This window comes from Thermobia domestica, chromosome 4 (genome assembly GCF_964235325.1).
Source record: "Thermobia domestica chromosome 4, izTheDome1.hap1.1, whole genome shotgun sequence".
NCBI classification, from domain to species: domain Eukaryota; kingdom Metazoa; phylum Arthropoda; class Insecta; order Zygentoma; family Lepismatidae; genus Thermobia; species Thermobia domestica.
Window position 1 is genome coordinate 270,488,557 of NC_137457.1, and position 21,606 is coordinate 270,510,162.

The 21,606-nt window shown below is 34.3% G+C and overlaps 1 protein-coding gene across 3 annotated transcripts in view; it reads left to right on the forward strand.

Annotated features, from left to right (window-relative positions):
- The window catches only part of LOC145684064 (uncharacterized), a 204,591-nt gene that overhangs the window by 2,425 nt on the left and 180,560 nt on the right, over nt 1–21,606 (forward strand). The window contains exons 2-3 of one of the 3 annotated variants that reach the window (XM_081755908.1): nt 9,056–9,579; nt 19,620–21,058. The exons of 1 other annotated variant lie outside the window; for it this stretch is intronic. In XM_081755908.1, the coding sequence (XP_081612034.1) occupies nt 9,212–9,579; nt 19,620–20,877 (1,626 nt within the window). In that variant the 5' untranslated portion in view covers nt 9,056–9,211 and the 3' untranslated portion in view covers nt 20,878–21,058. Of the gene's footprint in view, nt 1–9,055; nt 9,580–19,619; nt 21,059–21,606 lie in introns of those variants that run through there. One more of the 3 variants, XM_081755909.1, reaches the window with a different exon arrangement.

The following is a 21,606-nucleotide window of genomic DNA, read 5'->3' on the forward strand; positions in this document are numbered from 1 at the left end:
AATTAAGAGCACATGACAATTATTGGCATTTTTCTTTAGCGTAAAACTTGGGCTGCAAGAGAAAGGATTGAAGTGTAAGGCTGGACGCAGAAGAACTTTGTTCCGCCAAATCATTGTTTGTCGGATCTCAGTTCCTGGGGAACATTTATTTTATTATTATTGTTATTGAACTTTTGTTTCACTTACGACAAAAACAAAACGTCACCACGAACAGAAAATATCGTGATCTCAAGTTGAAGACTGCAAAACTGACAGATAAACTCCACAAATATTTTTCTCTTCAAATGCTACCAGGGGTATATTCTTCAAAAAACTACTAGTCTTGTAATACAATCGTTAAAAAAAAAAAAAAAATACAATTGAAGACGGGCAAAAACCCGTTAAGTCGAAAAAGTGAAAGTCTAAAGGAGATAGTTTCCCAAGGGTTTCTCTTAATCCGATTTTTTCAAACTTGGCATCTATATACTAGACGAAAAAAAGAAAAAATTGACACGTATGTTTTTGTTTCTTCCGTAAAATAAGTTAAGGGGGCAAAGGTTCCTTTTTCAAAAAATGGTCCCCTTGTTAAAAGGGTCACTTTCAAGAAACTAAACTCTGGCGATGCAAAGATGACTTCAAAGTAGGAAATACGGGTTTTATTGTTTTTGCGAGAAAAGGGTTGCAGGGGCAATACCCCCTTCGAAATGACAAAAGACCCCGCACAATCTTTACGGAAATTAGATTTCGGTATAATTGCTTAAAACCGTGATATGTTGTAGATATGGTGTTCCTAAGAAGAAGTTTCAATGGGCACTACGACAAATCACTAACCTTATGGCCACTACAGGGCCACTTTTTTAAAACAGCCGAAGATAGTGATATCCTGAATTTCGGTAAAAAAAAAAAAAAAAAAGAGATTGAAACCGTGATATGTTGTAGATATTGTGATCCTGGAAAAAATCTGAATTTGCACAACCACCCATCTCTGACAGTTTGGCCACTACAGGGACACTTTTTTTTTTTTTTTTTTTTTTTAAGTGCTGAAGGTAATGGTATTCTGGATTTCGGTGGAATTACTTGAAACCTTGATATGTTGTAGATATTGTAATCCTGAAAAAAGCTCAATAGGCGCAGCCACCAATCAATGACCGTTTGGCCATTACAGGGTCCACCAATCAGTGACCATTTGGCAACTACGGGGTCACATATTTTAAAACATCAGAAGGTAAGGATACTCTGGAATTTTGGTAGAATTGTATGAAAAAGTCCTATCCCACAACCCAGAAAAATGATGGGGAGAGCAGGGGTGTCATTTCAGATTTCGCTTGAAGGGGGCAAGAGCACCACCGACAAAAGACTTTCACGTTTTATAGTAGTCTACTAGTAGACAATTGATTAAAGTATATGCATTCCTCAAACTCTGGGGGGGTCAATTGCCCCCTCCTGTCCCCCTAAATGACGCCCCTGGGGGAGAGTAGCGGCCAACGTCATTTAAGCATACACAACATTCAGATGTTCATCTTGCGGGACAAATGAAAACCCTGGAAAGACCTAGACAGTTTTTCTCAACACCTACAATAAGTAGTTTTAGTTCACGACACCTACAATATACCACAGTTTCATTCATTTACACCGAAATCCAGAATACCGTTACCTTCAGCTCATTTTTTATTAAAATAGCCCTGTAGTGGCCAAAAGGTCAGTGATGCTATGGTTGTACAAATTCAGACCTTTTCTCAGGACCACAATGTCTACAACATATCACGGTTTCAAGCAACTCCACTAAAATCCAGAATAACGTTACCTTGTTTCTTTCTTTCTTTCTTCTTCTTTTTTTGTTTAAGTGTCCCTGTAGTGGCAAACGGTCAGTGATTGGTGGTTGTGCCCATTGAGACTTTTTCTCAGAATCACAATATCTACAACATATCATGGTTTCAGTCTTTTTTTTTTTTTTTAAAGAAAAAACGAAATTCAGAATAGCACTATGTTCAAAAAAGTGGCCCTGCAGTAGCCAAACGATAAGTGATTGGTGGTTATGCCCATTAAGACTTTTTCTCCGGATCACAATATCTACAACATATCACAGTTTCAGTCATTTTTAGCGAAATCAAGAACATCACTATCTTCGGCTGTTTTCAAAAAGGTGGCCCTGTAGTGGCCAAACGATCAGTGAATTGTGGTTGTGCCCATCGAGAACTTTTCTCAGGAACACCATATCTACAACATATCATGGTTTTAAGCAGTTCCACCGAAATTCAATTTCCTTAAGAATTGTGCGCGGTCCTTTGTCATTTTGTCATTGCCCCTCCAATCCTTTTTTCCCCAAAACGATAAAATCCGTATTTCCTACTTCGAAGTCATCTATGCAACGTCAGAGTTTCGTTTCTTTAAAGTGGCTCTTTTAAACAAGGGGTCCATTTTTTGAAAAGGGACCCTTTGGTCCCCTTAACTTATTTTCCGGAAGAAACAAAAATACGTGTCGATTTATCTTTGGTCTAGTATATAGGTGCCAAGTTTGAAGAAAATCGGATGAGGAGAAACCCTTGTGAAGCTATCTCCTTTACACTATCACTTTTAGAACTTAACGGGTTTTTGCCCCAAAGTCTTCAATTGTATGTACGATAAAAATATGACAAAGTAGAAGTGTTAGAATTAATATTTAGAATCAACTCCTATTATGATTTTACTATTTCTATTCTGTTATATATTACGACATGTAAGAAACGATTACAAAACTGGTAATTTTGAGAAATAGGCCCCCGACTATTAGATTTCCTTTCTTGGTCGAAAACAATCACCATCATTAACAAGTAACACTTCCGAAGTGTAACACTCTGATTTTGATAAAATTTGGCAGGCAGATACTTCACATAAAGTAATAGAATACGTGTTTTTTATTTTCTGTGAAAAAACGATTTTAGAGGGCAAAAGCCCCCACCCAAAATTTTGAAAGTTGACACCCGAAAGGCAAAAACAAGTGAACCGAAGTGAATGAAATTGAGCACAGATGTTACAGACGTAAAATGAGGGAATACGGGTTTCGTATTTTCCTGAAAAAATAAATAAATAAATAAATAAAATAAAAAAATGATTGAGATCGGTCGGGAGGTTCAAGAGTGATGAAGTCATAAAGGCGGTCATTTTAATTTTATTTTTTACATATATATCTCCCTCTCCCTCACCCCTAGGTTGGCTCGTCAAAGTGAAACGATAAAAAAACACCCAAGCCCCAACCCTCATATAACTTATGTTGAACATTTGTTCGACATTGGTTGCGTGGTTCAAAAGTTATTAGGTTTTATTAGTTTTTATTTATGTCCCTCTCTCCTCCCCCTCCCCTAGGATCTACCGTTAAAGTGAAATTACAAAAATGTTTCCAGATCCGAACCTCATGTATCTTGAAAATTTGATTGAGATCGGTCGGATAGTTCAAGAGTTATTAAGTTACAAAAATAGACACTTTCTGTCTTATATAAATTGATTTTTATATATCTCCCCTCCTTTTCCTCTCCTACGTTGCTCCGTCAAATTTATATCATAAAAACGACCACAGGCCTAAACCTCATCTATGTTGAAAATTTGATCAAGATTGGTCGAGTGGTTCAGGAGTTACTAAGTTTTATTTATATTTTTATACCTCCTCCTCCTCCCCCGCCCCTCGGTTCTACCCACAAAGTAAATAGCCTAAAACCAGCCCAGCCTCGAACCTCATCCATGTTACAATTTTGATCGAGATCGGTGGGGCGGTTCAAGAGATTTAGAGTCACAAACATAATGATTTTCAATTATATATATATATATATAGATTAGAAATCTTCTAACTTTCGAAGTTTGATAGTAAGTAAACCATAACCGTAAGTCAATTTTGGGAACTTTATGAGAAAGCGTCCAGATCTTTTTCTTCAATAAAAATAGTACTTTAAAATCTAGAATAATTTACGCAAATTGTTTTCCTAATTTTGCAAACTTTGGCCTTAGCCATGATCATTAATAACATAACAAAACTTAAGAAAAACTAAATAAAAAAGTTAAATTCCACTATTACTAATACTTAGCAACAAATTAAACAATTTTAAATTCATTGTATTTTCAGCACCTCACAACAATTACAATACAGTATAATCTTCCAAGCTTTCTTGTCTGCAAAATTTCTGACAATGAAATTATATCAATGTCTTAAGAGTCTTTATCCCGGCGAAATTAAAATACCGCTAATTTTACAGTAATTATGTGATATCTTCAAATAGATAAAAGATAATTGAAATATTTAACAAGGGCGCCCTAAACAATATTATTTTGCGTGAGGTACCGATATCACAAGTCACCTAGCGGCTTTCCGTTTTCAGCTATTTAGAAACGCGAAAATAAATGCCGATTTTCAAAATGGCTCGAAATCGAAAGCAGATAAATGACTCGTAATAACGGTTTCTCATGTAAAATAGTATTGTCTAGGGCGCTCTTGTTCCACATTTCGATTATCTTTTATCTATTTGAAGATATCACATAATTACTGTAAAATTAACGGTATTTTAATTTCGCCGGGATGAAGACTCTTAAAGAACGTCGAGAAAGGGAGAGAACATGGTGTTCGGTTTCTTCAGTATAGAAGCATTATGTTCTTTAATTTTTACAACTTTAATTTCGTCATCAAAATTAATTTTAGACATTATTTAGTCTGTTACAATGTTTATATTATATTACATGTTTCTTATATGTCCGGTGCCTCTACCCTCCATTAATTTTTACGATTTAGTGTAAAAACAACTTCACGTATAACAGGCCAATTCGTCCTATATTGGGCCATCTTTACATTTATAATTTATATCACACCTACTTACAACAAAACCAGTGAAGCAGTCAACTGGGCCTTACGGCTGTGACTTTCGTTATATAATCTCCCGTCAAGAAAAAAAAGTATAATAGAATAAAATAGACCGCTTCTTGCTATCTGGTACCATTCTTACTCTATAACGATCACTGGCGCAAATGCCGGGGAAATGAGGGAGACATGTCCCCCTCAATCTTGGAACACGGGGGACTGTTCCCCCAATAATACGATCTGAAAAGTGCTTCTTGGGGATAAGTGCGATGATTTATGCCTGACTGCCACATAAGAAAGTGAGATGAAATTGTTTTCTCTTGGCTTTTCCATTTTTTTAAAAAAAGAATCGTATTCTGTAGTATTTCAATCTGAACTTGTTCTGGTGCTTTTAGTAGTCGCATCAATCTCTCGCTACTTCGACGCAAATTGCGATAAGTTGCAGAGGTAGATATATCCCCCCTCTCATGCTGCAAAATTGACATACACATATTGTAAACTTCATGTTCGTGCCCTAATATTTTTCGAGAACTTGTATTTATCATTGTTCAGTACTGGAGGGTGCTTTCCTTTTCCACTTTTTCGTAGTTTGATACTTTCTGTTAAGTATTCGCCGTAATGTTGTAAAGGTTTGAAACTTCATTACATTAAATTTGTCAATTATTGTTAGTTTAATTTCAACTATTTGTCTAATTGCTATAATGCCATTGAAATCATAATCATTTTGCTCAAATAAGAATATAGTGGTCAAAAATAATTGATTTTCTTTCTTCATAGTTTTGGGGAAGTCATTATTTATATTATTATAAAACAAGTGTCCTAAATTTCTAATGCGGATCATTGTGAGTCTCATCTCTCTTCCCCCTTCCCCCAGAATAAGTCTCAAATCTGCCTGCCTCCCAATGCTCCGCTGATTCTCGACAGCATTGTTTTGCAACTTCATAAATATTTTGAACATCGCTTAAAGAAAGAAAGAAAGAAAGAAAAAAAAAGATTGTAGGAACGGTGCCCGTCCCTCTTTCCAATGTTGAAGACAGATTTGCAACGCTGATAACAATCAATGTTAAACTAGAAATGGTTTACACCCATTTCGGTTTTAGTTTAAAAAAAATAAAAATGATAGTATATATTCTTAAGACACTTAATTGACTACAGAAACCACTTCTCATACCTACTACCGTTTTTATTCTATGGTCATCAACGTTAAAACCATAATTGATTAATTTGTGCCACTTCTGGTTTAAATAAGGGGTCAAGAGAGACGATTTTATCTATTTTAGAACACTAAATCGATAAGAGAAACCTCTTCTCACTATATCTTATCGTTTCAACTCATGTGGATCAATATTAAAGCCGGAAAGTTTAGTGTATTTCCAAACTGCCGGTTTCAGTATAGTTCGGCAGAAGAGACGTGAAAGATCTCTAACTAAAGTGGTTAGTTAAAAATAAGTAATTTGTTACTAAAATATACACACATTCAAACATCTTGGACACCTTATTCAGAGTCATTATTGTATGTGATCAACGTCACACTAAGTGTTTGACTAATTATTTAATTATGCGGTAACCAAACTCTTAGTATGGCCTTAGTCACAAGAAGGAACGGCTCCTAATAAGGCCCAGATTGTGTCTACTCCTAACGTATTTTCAGCTACAGTAGCTTAAAATTGCGCCCGCCACTTTTAGCTACTGACATAATATATAAGAGATACTATTAGATACCTCATTCATCATGTTGCTTTCAACCTCTTCCTAGAATTTAGCTGCTGTACATTTTAAATCTTCTGTACAAAGCGAAGGAAACATACTAAAGCCTACAAAACACAATTTGGTTTTATTAAAATTATTTCGCTATATTTTCCGAACACCTTTCCGCTGTTGGTACAATGCCGTATTCTGTCTAGTTAAGATTTCTATTACACACAGAGCCCGAAGTATGTTGATATAGCATAAAAAGATATGTCAAAGCTGTCCGTAATAGAGCACACAAACATGTTGTAATAATACTAAACACACTGCCAACAACGCGAATAATACTGTCGCTCAACACACTGCAAGAAGACGCTAGAAATATTAATTTTAGTGGAAATAATGCTAGTTTAGTCACTAGACAACATTTAAAAGGTACTAAATCTCTATTCTAACAAGTGGTCCTAATAATGATGAATGAACCAATTGTTTTTGATAAAAAATATCCTTAAAAATGTCTAGATCAAGCAACTAAGTGCTACATTGGTAACACTGATAACAAGAGAGAAACGACAACCGACTCACGTTTCCGCACATGTGTATAAATTTTTGCCGTACAAGTGTATCATCTCAAACATTGCCCCAATGATAAAAAAAAAAATAACATACTAATCCGTCAAAACTAATGAAATCAACGCAGTAGATCATTTTGACATGCTATAGTTGCTCACATTTTTATGTTCATGGCGGACATACCCGTAATGTCAAAAAGTCGACATATTTCCTTATGTCCACCATTAAAAGGCAATTCATTTGTACACATTAAAGTATGTCCAAATTTGAAGATATGCATTTTTCAGTCGTTTCGATTCGTTTCCGGCTCTGTGTGTAGCATGCTTTCCTTGCTCCTGTACATTCACCTAGTTTAACCTCTTCCTCTTAAATTATTCTAAGGAAATTCACGCAATTTTAATCTACTTAATGATACCTTTGCTAAAATTACTATTTTTGACATGATTTCAACGTTGTCATTAATAGCCCAGGAAATGAAAGGAAAAAAATCCGTGATTGTCGGGAAAAATTTGAGACAAGCTGAACTTTTGCCAGTTGTTAGGACCCAACTAGAGCAGCATTTTCCCAAAAGTCCCAACCCCTCCCCTTTGTGCTTTTCCCTCCACCCCTCTTTAACATTTAATTTGCAAAGTTTTCGATTATCGCTCATATCTCCGTTATTATTAATCCGATCTTCAAATTTCTTTTGCAGTTTTTTCCTTGAACCACGATCTAAGAAAAGTTATTCTTAACACTTTTCGCTAGGTTTAATACTTTAAGAGATATTCGTAGAAATATGTAAAATTTTTACATTTTTATGTATACTTTTTTCGATGCCTCGTTGTCCCGAATTTTTCCCGACAAGATCCCTTTATTTTCTGGGCTATAAATATTAAAAATTGAGTAGAATATACAAACACTTGAAAAAAATATGAAAATTTGCATAAATACGCACAGGTATCAATTTAAATATTTTGTATTCTCTCATTCACAATGGTTTCCTAGCTCAGAAACTGTGCAAATTTAATCCTTATCAAAATATGCAGATTTGTAGCTTAGCAAGGTAATATTTGTATCTCGATGAACATTTGAGACCACATGAACTACTTCAATTTTATATACATTCAATATTTTTGTTACCCAATGTTTTTCATAATCGTCGTTTCTTTTATAGACATCTGAACTATAAATGTTCTTTACTTATCTCCTTCTTAATGATTTCAGATACATAAATAGAGTATGCACTCTTAATATATGATATTGTACAAGTAAAATACATCGTATTTTAATACATTTATCTTCTCGATATTTTCCAACACTTTTCCTTGTGGTTTCCAGTAGTTTTGTTGGAAATGAGTATTTCATAATATAGTCAACATTTGTGGATCTTAAGCATTTGCTTAATGCAAAAATAGTTAATGGGTGAAATTGTATTTGGTTTTCCAATTTAGATGTGTTTATCATAGGCGGCGCCAGGATTTTGGTAAAGTGGGTACAGGCTAGGATGGGACAATATATCCTAACATTGTTGCCAGAACGTTCTAAACTATTGATCCTTAAGATCTCCAAAATAATCCTTAAATTTTACTAAAAAAAAGAAAAGAAAAACTTAGAAAAACACGGTATGATAGCAAGAACTTTTGAGAGGCTTATGAAGTCACTCAAATATATCCAAACATAGGAAATAACAAATATACAAAATAGAAAGTATTATTGTAGGAAATCTGAAAATCGAAGTTAATTTGGGTGCAGCTGCACCCACTGTGGCGCCGCCTATGGTGTTTATTACCTTTCAAGTAGAAAAAGGAAGATTCTCGCCAATCGGGCCCTTAGTATTCCATCCTGTCAGTAATCTGATCCCAATATCTGACGTCTGCCGCATAATGTTGCTCTGTATGTAGTGTGATAATATACTTCATAATTTTACGGTTTCAATTAATTTATTGTGTTCATATTTGATAGAGTACTTAGTGTTTTAATAGTTGAGTGAAATAAAATGTACCTTATCTTTTCTAGGCACATTTGAAGGAAAATAGCTTAAGTGTTGTCGAATAAATAAAGTAGAAGCTTCACATTTATTTTAACTTGTGGTGGTTTCAAATTTACGGCTGTAGGAATAAAGTCTTATACAGATCTTCGTAAATTACACCTTTCTAATAACAGTATTTGACAATGGAAGATGTACATAGAACACAAATTGAAGTATCTTCTATTAAATCTGAATTAACTTGTAAACTTGAATATAACAATAGTTATGACAAATTGGAACAATTCAACTTGAAGAAAATAGAACTTCCCACATTAAAAGAGGAAGCAGTGGAAGTAGGCGTGTTCACAGAGAAACCTCTGATCAAGTATGATGCCATAACTTGCGCGTCGCATTTCAATTTGGAAGAACATAATATAAAAGCGCTATCTGAATCTAAACCAAATGTAACGTCTATGTCCGTAACTAACTTAAAAGAAGAACAACATGATGAAGGTTCTCGATTATTCTCGAGTGACATGGTAAAAGATGAATCATACGATGTAAATGAAAGGTAAGAATTTATTTTATTCAGTATATTATAAGTTAATATAGATTTACTTGACTTTGAACGGTAAAATTAAAAATATCTTATTTAAAAAATTGTCTGAATTGATTTAACCCTATAATACCCAGAGTGTGATATCATAGAGGCAAAAAATATGTTTTCAAATACTTCTGGGAGGACAAAATAACAAGAAGTTCAGCAATAATCCACTAGGTGGTGTTGAGCGTACTGTTACAGATGTGTCACAGTGGGTATTAGCAGCAAAACACCATTGTATTCAATATAAAGAATTAAAATCCCAATGTTACATATATGTAACGCGGGGTATTATAGGGTTAACCCATTCAGACCTGGCGGTCACAATTGTGTACATTAAATTTCTATTGCATTAATTCTACTTAAAGCATTGTTGTGGGCATACAGGCCGATTGTTTACATTTGTGTAGCTTTGCTTCACTGTTATACAAGTAGCTGCTGCGTTCTAGTGAGTAGTATGTGATATAAGTATTGTAAATGGTCTGTGGTGTTGCAGTTTTATCAACAGGTACTACCTCGTCGATTTTATTACAATAATTAGAAGTTTCTCTTTCTGAACTATCTTTTTGAAGTGCTTGCGTGTGTTTGTGAATATCTGTTATCTTTTGTGGTAAAATTACAAATATGACAAGCAATTCGTTATAACTTTATTTGTTGTTGAAATATAATGTACACAATTGTGCCCAAGAGGATCGTAATGAACAGATGTGTTATCAATGAAAGCTCATTGAGTATGTGTTTTTGGGTGATAATATTAGTAAGAATTGGTTTGGTTTAGCTTCGATCGGACTTATATCAACGACATGAGACCAAAATTTTCTTATAAATTATATGGTACATGGAGGTAGTGTGTACACGAATTAGAATCATGGATAAACCATCTGGTAGCAGCCCATCTCTCTCCACGGAGAAAATTTTAGATGTGTTGGAGAAGGGCGACATTCCTGATTTCGATTTATCTGAAGATGAAACTGAAGAAGATTCACCGGTTATTTATTTTAAAAAAATATCAGTGTGACCGATAGCCTTCTAAATATTTAATGTACACAAATGTGTACAACGGGACACCAATGCTATATAAAAACTAAAAATTTATATGACAGTGGAGTCCAGATGTACACATTTGTGCACATAAAATATCTGGAGAACTATGGGTAACAAAAACAAAATTTTAGGCAAAATGGCATCAGAAGACCCCAATGCGTTTAAAAACCACAACAAATAATTTTTTTCAAGCTTAAAAAAAAATCAGGTTTAAAGGGGTTAATTGTTGTGAGCTACCGGGTCGTTGCTTCGAAATGTCAGAATACTTATAGAAAACTAATCCTGTTAGTTTATAGCAAAACGACAGGTAGATTTCTTGCACCAGTGATGCTAGGTCCTAAAGTTAAAATTTTCCTTCAGGAATGTTCAAAAATTCCGTTTTAAGATAAATTTTCCCAAATATATTATGTATATATATATTTAAAGAGAGCATTATTGTATATCTATAGATTATTAAACTCTGCTCATATATCCACAACATACATTTGTGCTTTTGATATTCTGTTATTACTTCAACGTTATCTTGTATAATGACATCCTCAAGCCAGGCCTCTGAAGCCTTGTGGGAAAAAAGTTTGTCACTTTCTGTGTGGGATTCTGCAGAGAATGTAACGGTCTTTTGTCATCCTGTCGCAGCGCTTAGTAACATAACATTTATTGAAAATCTAAATTTCCCTACATTTTATCTCATATTCGTTAAATCTCCCTTTTTCCCTCCTTAAAAAATGCTAAATCTCCCTACGCCGCGGGAATTTCCCTCAAACTAAGCACCACTGCTCTGCACGTGAGAGAGTACTTACAGTAGTTTTTTTTTTCGTGTAATCATATAGATACAATACGGACGAAATGCACACGCTTTATGAATTTGAATAGAACGTGGGTCCCATTCGATAACGGTTTGCGTCAACGCAGTACAAGATCAGCGTTATACTTTTCGGTTATAGCCATAAAAGCTATAATTTTAATTTTTCAATGTTTTGCGTTACGTTACGTTACACACAGCAATTTTTTTGTGAAGTCTGGTACGTAAAGGTTCTGCATAACACAGAAATAGAAACTGATAGTTTATGCAGCTAATTATAATTTTAGAAATGATATTAAAACTTTCCGATCAGGCAAAATGACTGTTGAAAGGGAACTACTTACCACAGAAGCCATAATCAACGATGAATTAAAAAGAATAGCGAGGCATTAATTTGTAGGAAACACGGGATGGGATCATTATTCAGTGTATTTTATTTAAATTTCTTTCAGTTACAGGAACGTGGAAATTTTAAATAGGTTAAATAACTGGGTTTGCGTATTGGTGTGTCTAGCCTACGACATGATCATAAACATTTCTTGAACATTCTAACATTACGAACAATGTCCATATCGTCAACTTCCCAAATCAAAAGTTGAGAGTGCTATTTCCTAATAACAATAATGTGTAATTTTACTTATTAACTTTTAATTTTGTGCCCTCCTCAAACGTAAGATAACCTTCCTCAGACACATTATCATTTCTGATGCGCTATCGAACGGGGGGCTCAAAATTGAAAAAAATGACGCACAGACATAGCGAATTCAGTAACGAACTTTAAAAAGTTCGTTAAAAATTATACAGCAGTAAAGAATAACCTGAAGAAATTGATGTTACTCAACTATTGCTAATATGTTGTCAAAAACTATCTACACGAGTTTTTTTCTTTTCTCAGTATTTGACAAAAGTACAAAAGAATTCTTAGATTAAAATAGTATTCATTGTTAATGAGTCCAGTACACAAGGGTGTTTTGAGGTTTAAACCCCTCTTGAGCGAGCAATTACTGCTGCGAGCATATACAGTGGTTCAAATAAGTTTCCGTACAGTTGAGATTAGCAATTTCAAAATTTTTTAATATCTTAAAATAAATAATAAAACACAATTACATTAGCTGAATTTGTTCATGTCTAGTTGTAATGTGTACACATTATAGTGATGGTATTGAATATACTGATAGTATAACTGACGATTTAAGTTAAGTTGCTGAAAATTGAGGTCAAAAAAGTTTCCGTACACGGTACAAATATACAAAAGAAGAAAGGAAAATACACACAAAACAGGGTTTACGGTGATTAGAGATGACAGTACCGTGCTCTACTGATGATCAAGTACCACTTCTGACCCATCTGGCAAGGAAGACCTACAGAGGCAGTAAAACGACTCGTCAAAATGGAAGTCCCAATTTCAACACGTGAACTAATACTAAAATTTTGGTAAAATAGATATGTCTCTTAGGAACATAGCAGAGACAGTAAATCACATTCTATAGTACAATACGTTTTAAATAGGTATATTGCAACAAATACTTGCAAAGTTCGACCGCACAGTGTCCGTCCAACAAAGCTAGAAGAATAATCGTAAACGTGTTATTTTAAGAACTATTCGAAATGAACCCAAAACAAACGCTCCAAAACTAGCTAATATGCTTGAAACTAACTGGTGTAGAAATGGTTCCTGAAAGAATTCGCAGTTTCATCAGAAAAGCAGGCTACAACTGTTGTATAACCAGAAAGAAAGCATATGTTAGTAAAGCAAATGCCAAGAAATTTGTAGAGTTCCAAAAAGCTCATGTGGACAAGCCAATTAGCTTCTGGAACTCTGTTTTATTTAGTGATGAAGAGCAAATTCAACATTCAAGGATCCGACGTAAGAGTTATTGTGTGGAGGAACCCAAATACGTACATGGAACCGAAGCATCTTTATCCTACTGTCAACCATGGAAGTGGTATTGTATTCCTCTGGGGGTGTATGAGTGCAGTTGGAGTAGGAAATTTGAATTTTATCGAAGGTACAAAGGAACAACACGTTTACTTAAACATTCTGAAACAGAATCTCAAAAACAGTACAAAGAAACTGAATATGGGAGCCTCTTTTACATTCCAGCAAGATAACGACCATAACATACTGTACGAAAAGTGAAAGACTGGTTGTCGTATAATGAACCGAAACAACTTTATACACCTCCACAATCTCCTGACCGTAATCCTATTGAGCATCTGTGGGATGAATTAGGAAGTGCATTAGGAAACAAAATATTAGAAAGAAGAACTAGTTGAAATATGCATTAAGTGAAGAATGGAGGAACACCTCCCATGTAACTACATCAAAATTGGTCACTGCAATGCAGAAACGAATGCGAGAAGTACTTAAGGCCAAAGGAGGCCAAACTGATCACTAGCTGCGGTCGAAATGCAAAGTGGTGCCCTTATTAATGTGCATTCCTTTACGGGTACGGAAACTTTTTTGATTTGTAATATGGTCAGTATGTCGTGTGTATTTGATTTTCTTCTGAATTAAAGGTTCCAAATATTTTATTTTCTTATGTATATGCTTATTATGGACTTCCTTATAGAAAACTCATAGAAATTGTCCTTTTCTTTCTGTACTTTGTAAGAAATATTACAATACATAACCGGAAAACATCTGTACGGAAACTTTTTTGACCCACTGCATATACTGCTTTGGTCAGTTGCAATTTTATTAACAAGCATCAAAAGTTACCGGAATTTTTGAAGAGAAAGTGATAACATTTTTCACGCCTCTCTTATCGTTCCCGAGATATTGGCCAAATATTGTCGATTTCGGGAGATTTCAAGAGCCATATCTCGGGAACCGTAAGCCATTAATATTTATTTTGCTTGTTCATAGCTTGCACTATAAGGATATTCCCCAATTAAACTTTATAGTTGTCATATTTGGATACATTCTCTATATGTTATCAGTAAGGTGAGTTTCAACAGAGCAATAACTTTTTCCTAACAATAATTGTAACAAAGTATTTCTTAGTATTGTATGAATGAATCGTATTTGCTAATGTAAATAGATCCTTATGTTCGATTACATACATAATTATGTTATATATATAAACTAGGTAATGCCAATAATTTATATTTTTAAAAATATTTTTACATGAGGATCGTTTAGACATATTAAACATTATTCAAATATTTTTTCTGTATTCGGTATGTGCTAGCACTTATTCTTGAATTCCCCCAAAATATAACATCATAGTTTATTATTAAAAGAACTTTACTATAGTATAAGGACATGAGAGCTTCCTTGCATAAACTGCCTTGTAGTCTATGGAATGCAAAGCACAGTGAACTTATTTTAGTATTAATGTCCAACACGAGTATTCCATTTTAAATCTTAATTAACATATACCCCTAGAAATTTAACAGATTTTGATTGACATAATTCTGCTGAGTCTATAGTTATTGGGATAAGTTCATTTCTCTGGCCTAAAAATTGAAATTTGACAATTCTAGTTCTTCCCAAATTTATAGTTAGTTTATTTATGTTTAGCCAACTAATAATTTTCGGTAAAGTCTTTGTAGTGAGCCGTCCTGCTTCGTCTACTGAGTCTTTACCGACAAGAATATTTGTTATCAGCATATAATGCTGATTTGACACAGCTTAAATTGTTAACTAAATCATAATGGATTTCACAAATAAAAGAGGACCTAGTATTGAACCTTGTGGTACTTCTTTTGTCACTTTCAGTATAGATGATCTGAATATTTCTCTTCTTGCCATTTACCTCTACAGATGCCAACAGTTTGACTACGTTCAGGTAAATGAGACTTTATTCATTGTATGCCACACCTCTGATACTACACGAATACAATTTTTCTAGCATAATGCCATGGTCTACAGAATTGAACGCCTTAGATAAATCAACAAAAATACCAATTAGATGCTTTCTTTTATTTATATCCATCGCTACATCAGAAATAAAATTAAAAATTGCAGTGTTGGTTGACTTCTGGCTTTGAAACTCAAATAGTAACCGATAGCCACTGTCCAGCTGTCCACTATTGGTACCAAAATCTTTACCATCCTCTTAGGTACTTATTAACACCAATATCATTTTTCTATGACTTACCGTTCCGGAAATATTACTCCCAAACATTTTGAATTTTGGGAGATTTAAGGAGCTATATCTCGGGGACCGTAAGGCCGCGCCTCCATTGCATCCGAATGCGATTGCGAATGCGAATGCGAATTTCCCAGCACGTGTAAATGAATTGGAGTGCCTCGACTAGTTCCGACCTGCGAATTGCGAAAACCGACGAAAAGATGCGAATGCGAACGATCCCAACATGCTGGGATTGTTCGTCCGAATTGATGCGAATGGAGCGTCGTCTGCAGAGAAATTGAGCGCTACGTGAGAGAAGAAAGTTCTTTTTGCGTGAAAGTAGTCGACGGTGCGAGGTGCGGAGATAAAAATGAAAATAATAATGGAAATAGATGTTGATGTTTTAATAAATTGTTTTTTTTATAAAGTTCCATTGTGGATCCAAGGTCATCCAGATTACCACAAACGACACGTCGTGAACAAATTATGGGCAGATGTAAGTAAAGAACTTGGAGTGGAAGATATTTATAATTTTATTTCTTTTCTCTTTAAAATATGAAGAGCTAATTAATACACGAACCGCAACTTTTTATTCAATTTATATTTCATCTTTGTTCCTCAAATAATGATTTTACGAATACATATAATTATTGACTAATTTGTTTGAAATAGCAAAAGCGGGTTTTTTACTCATGGAGAAAATTTTCTTAGAAAGTTGGTTGATTTTGCAATCTCTAATTTTATTTAGTTTATTTATTTTAAAGTGAACATAGCGGTTACCACAGAAGCATAATAATAACAGGAGCGACATTTGCGACATTTACTCCATTTTGCACACAAAGGAAATTAATACAGTATTATATTATTATTATTATTATTATTATTATTATTATTATTATTATTATTATTGCTCTGAAAACTTTAAGATATGAATTTTCAAGCAAAAATATTTCACATTGGAGGTTTGAAAGAGATATTACAACTTGATTCGTATTCACAAAATTTCGGATGTAGTAGAGGCACATGAATTCGCAGTTCGCATTCGCATTCGCGTTCGCAGTCGCATTCGGATGCAATGGAGGCGCGGCCTAAGACAGAGAGAGATTATATTAGTGTTGATCAATACCTAATAGGACGTTCAACATTTTGTTATCGGATAGTAACCAGTGGCCATTTGCCAACTGGCAACCGTTTCCCAAATATTGGCCAAAAAGTTCGGATTTCGGGAGATTGAAGGAGCCATATATTGGGAACCGTAAGTCATAAAGAGATGATATTTTGCGAATTTTTAAACTTTGAGCTTTCCGTTTTGAGCATGTGTCTTTGTGAAACAACAAATATTAGAACGCTTGAACAGGTTTAATCCTACGTATAAACTAAACACTTTCTCATCACTTGTGATTACACGCTTCCAGAAGTATTATGGCTTGTTGATGTGCGTCCTTGCGAACTCTAAGCAAGCATGTATATATGCATTCGTTAGTTTGACCTACAAAAGACAGCAAATAATTTGAGTGCAGTTACATGTCTCTGCACTGCATTCCATACCTAAAGGTGTTTTCAGGTTAGTCGCAGCAGCGAATGGGCTGGCTGTTTTCGCTTCAATAATAGACATTTTCGTCTTCCGTTATCACTTGCGGGCTACTCAGTTTCGCTTTAGTTTGTAATCCCTGTTCCCCTTCTGCTTCGAATCGTTCAATTCAATATCAGCAAAGTTTTAATATTTAGACCCATGGCTCCAACAATTTGCTTTTTATGCGTTCCAGCTTCCCACATGCCGATTATTTTCCTCCTAGTTATATGAGACGAATAGCCTTCCATCTTCGCATTTTTTATTAAACAAATTAGCCGTACATGAAAAACAGTTTTTTAAAGTTCGTTCTGACAATGGTTTTGAAGCATTATCAATATTTTCGTTTCTTTTTTCTTTTCGTTTGATCCTTTAATTACTTTCATTTACACACTCATTTCTTGACGTTATTTTGTTTAGTGAAACTCCGAACGTACTACATTTAAATCATGTCTCAACATTTCCACAACAAAAACAGCAGGCGCATGTATACGATGTGATCGGCCGCAAGTACAATGTCAAAGTAGACCAATATATAGTATGGTAAGCGGACTACTTAACTCGTGGCTTGCCACTTCATCAGCTTCTGCAGTTTTAAGGGGCAGTGACGATAAATGCTCAACATCGTTTGATATGTAAACTTTTACCGTATGAATTCAAACTCTAGCATACGTTGTGGCAGCAACCCAAAATATGTTTCATGCAAAAGAAGAAGAGTACTAAACCCAACACATTAAGTCGTGGTTCCAGAAATATTTTGCAGGTTGTAAAATAGTCAAAGATTAGCCGAGATCCAGCCGCCCCAGGGTAAGGAATTCTTAGGACATACGACATAAAATTCAGTCAAACTAAGTCGTATGTATCAATCCACTTCAGTGCGTCACCTTCACGAACTCGGGAAATCTATCAGGGGTTTAGACCAACAGGAGAGTGGATGTGTGCTGACAACAGCCACAAAATCCACGTGATGTGTGTTTCCTCACAAGAAATGTCACATTCGTTAAAAAGTGGGTGCTTTTTTTTCGAAATCCGAATGTGGAAAACTTTGGTTTAGCAAGAGCGAACTTTCCAAAACTGTTCGTTTCGAGGATAGAATGACTCTCTATGTGTAATAGAACTACAAAAGTGTAATTTACTTTGAGTTTGATCTTGACAGTCGTGCCATCAATGCCGGCATTTATTCTGAACAATTGGAGAGGGTATATGCTGTACTACACCTATAATATTTCGAGTTTGCGAACCATAAGTGTGCCTTGCTACAACAGAATAGCGCAAAACCAAACTGAGCATGAAAGCGCAAACAGAAAGTTCAGGAACTTGATAGCATCGGCCTGATGCCACACACTGTATATAGGGCTATATTACTGACTTTTTTTGACATTTCCAATTAGGACTTACTTCGGTCTATGATGCATTTCCTGAAATCACGATGCCTTACCAGTTAATAATAGATGTAACAACAGGGACTACTTTCTTTGTCACTAAGGATAAGACGTGTCAGGAAGATGGTTCCATACAGTGAAATACAACAGGCTATACTTTGAATGTTAGCCTATGTTCACTTTACTGTAGTAAATGCAAGTATGTTGTGTACCGGGGTATTACAAGAATTATGACTAACTGTTGTATATTCACAGTGATTTATGGTTTATTAATTTCGTCAATTTGATAACATTTTCTCTTAATATTGATTTTTATTCTCAATTAAGTAAACAAACAACGTATTTAAGTAACTTTTCAAACAAACAAACAAAAATAAATTGCTGCTTAAAACTACGTATTTGAGGGAAGTTTTATATAAAAAAGATCTCTTCTTTTCTTCTATAATATTACAGCAATAGTTTTTGGGTGTTATAGTTACAATTTTGGGAATTATAAAGTTTTAATCAGAGTTCCAAATTTTAACAATGTTTATCATGTCTCAAGAACGATTTGAAATATCAAATCGGTATAAACAACATTATGATCTGTATATCCATTCGATACCATATATATATCTTTATTGAATGTCATAAATATCTAAAAACTTTTTCAAAATAAAACTCTTTGAACAAAGTCAAATTGTCAATATGTAACTTTCTTATTTGTTCGAAAACTGTCCTATTAAGATCATGGTACTCGACACCAAGGTACTTTTAACGTGCGTTGCCCCGTCCGTCTCGAGTTAGTTTTATCCTAGAGGGCCTATCTATAACTGGATATTTTTGAAACTGTAGCATCCTATATTTGTAGAACTGTCTGATAAATGTGGTAAATTAAGTTTTCGTTTAGTGTGTAAATTTAAAATATGTAATAAGCTGACGAGTCCTAGTAAAAATTTAGCTTTGTGTTAGTTTGGCAATCCTATTAATCTAGTTGTGTTGCAGAGTTTGTAAAAATGTTTCTTTGCTGATTTTAAACCGTAAGATTTAAGGGTTTGTTATCTATTACTTTGAAAGTTACGTGTGTTCCAAGATAAATGGTTAGCAATATATATATTTCATTAAGTTCATTCTGTCTTGTTTCTCCCTGCCAGGAATTCATTTGAAGGCAAAGAACATACGCTTATCAGGAAACTGGGAAATGTTTACGATCAGCGACCCAGCAGTGGGTTGTCAACTGTGAGTGCTAAAATAGTAAGAGACTTGTCAATTTATGAAAACACTAATTCAGGTTTGCCTAAGGATTATGAGGAATGTATTAATGATATGAAAATTGAACAACAACATTCCTCACATCGCGAAGTATCATCATCCGGCTATTACGATTCGCCATTTCAGGTCAAATTGAAATCAGTTAGCCCTTTCTCAACTGACAAAGAATTACACTCATATAGTTGTAGGGAAAGCTTAAGTTTTTTTAATTCTAAATCTAATTCAAAAAGTGAGACAATAACACATTTTCCTCAGAGGCCATATTACTGTGAGAAATGTAGACGATCATTTAAATCGAAAAGCCATTTCAAGAGACATTCAGCAACACATGAAACTGACATCTACTTTTGTGGTGAATGTGGAACATCATTTAATCAGAAGATATACTTACGAAAACATGTATTAACACATGCAGTTGAAAAATCCTATTCCTGTGAGGAATGTGGTGTTTCTTTCCGTTGGTTCTCATTGCTTGAAAAGCACTTATTAACTCATTCGAAGGTAAAGCCTTATTCATGTGATAAATGTGGTAAATCTTTTGCACGTAAGAGTCACTTGAAAGAGCACTTATTAATACATTCAGAGGTGTTTAACGGCATGACGTGTGATGTGTGTGGTAGGTCATTTTCACGTAAGAGTCACTTGAAAGAGCACTTATTGTTAACACATTCACAGTTGTTTAAAATTATAGGAGTCCCTAAGTTTGCTTGTAATGAATGTGGTGCAACATTTTCTTTGAAAACAGACTTGAGAAAACATTTATTGTATACTAAAAATCACGGGAACACCCAACAACATATATGTGATAAATGTGGTAAGTTATTTAGGTGGAAAAATTCATTAAACAGGCATTTAGTAACACATTTCCTTAGGAAACCATATTCTTGTTGCGAGTGTGGTAAGTCTTTCAGTAGGAAACATATATTGAGTGAGCATTTACTAGTTCACTCAGATACAGGGTACTTTACATGTGAGAAATATGGTAAGAGCTTCTCCAACAAAATTACCTTGAAGTGGCATATACTAAATCATATAAATCTGAAATCGTATCACTGCAAATTATGTAACAAATCTTTTGCTAAAAAGGGATCACTGAATATACATCTATTAACTCACACAAATAAAGCCATATATTTGTGAGAAATGTTGCAAATCGTACAAATATAAATTATCATTAAAGAAACATACTTGTTCATACCGATAAGAATTATAATGATGTTTGAAAATGGTAAAATCCTTGCTGAACACTATATTTAAAAGATTATATTGTAATCTGTACGAAATTTAAATTATCTAAATAAATTGATACATTGTTAACTAACTCATTGTGATGTAGAACTTTGTTCAAAAGAACCTGATCACCCACTTTACGTTTTAAGTACCTGTTCTCTTACAACGGTATCTTGTATATTTCATTATTATGTTGTACTATTATCTATCTGCACTGGTCTTAGGAATAAGATCAGAGGTGCAATAACGGAGCAGATTTTGTAAAGGAAGAAAAGGAAATTGTAATGAGTATTATTGTTCCTTAGTTGTGGTATTGAATTAAATAAATAGAAAGATGATAGATACAAAATTAGGAAGTTCTCAGAACAATTGATGTTAAAGGAATTATAAATTTGTATCCTGAACACTAAGCGAAGGTATAAATAAATAATATTTACGTTTTAATGTTCTTTTATATATATTGTGGCTCAAGTGATATTTATTTAGAACCGCGGGAAAGGAATAAAATATAGGATTATTGTTCCATAATTAAATGGTGCCTTCACGCCGGGAATTAGTGTGTCGTTTCGAAGTAGAGTAACAACAAACACAATTGAGCCCAATTTTTATGTTACCGTTCTAAGAAGTGGTAAACAAATA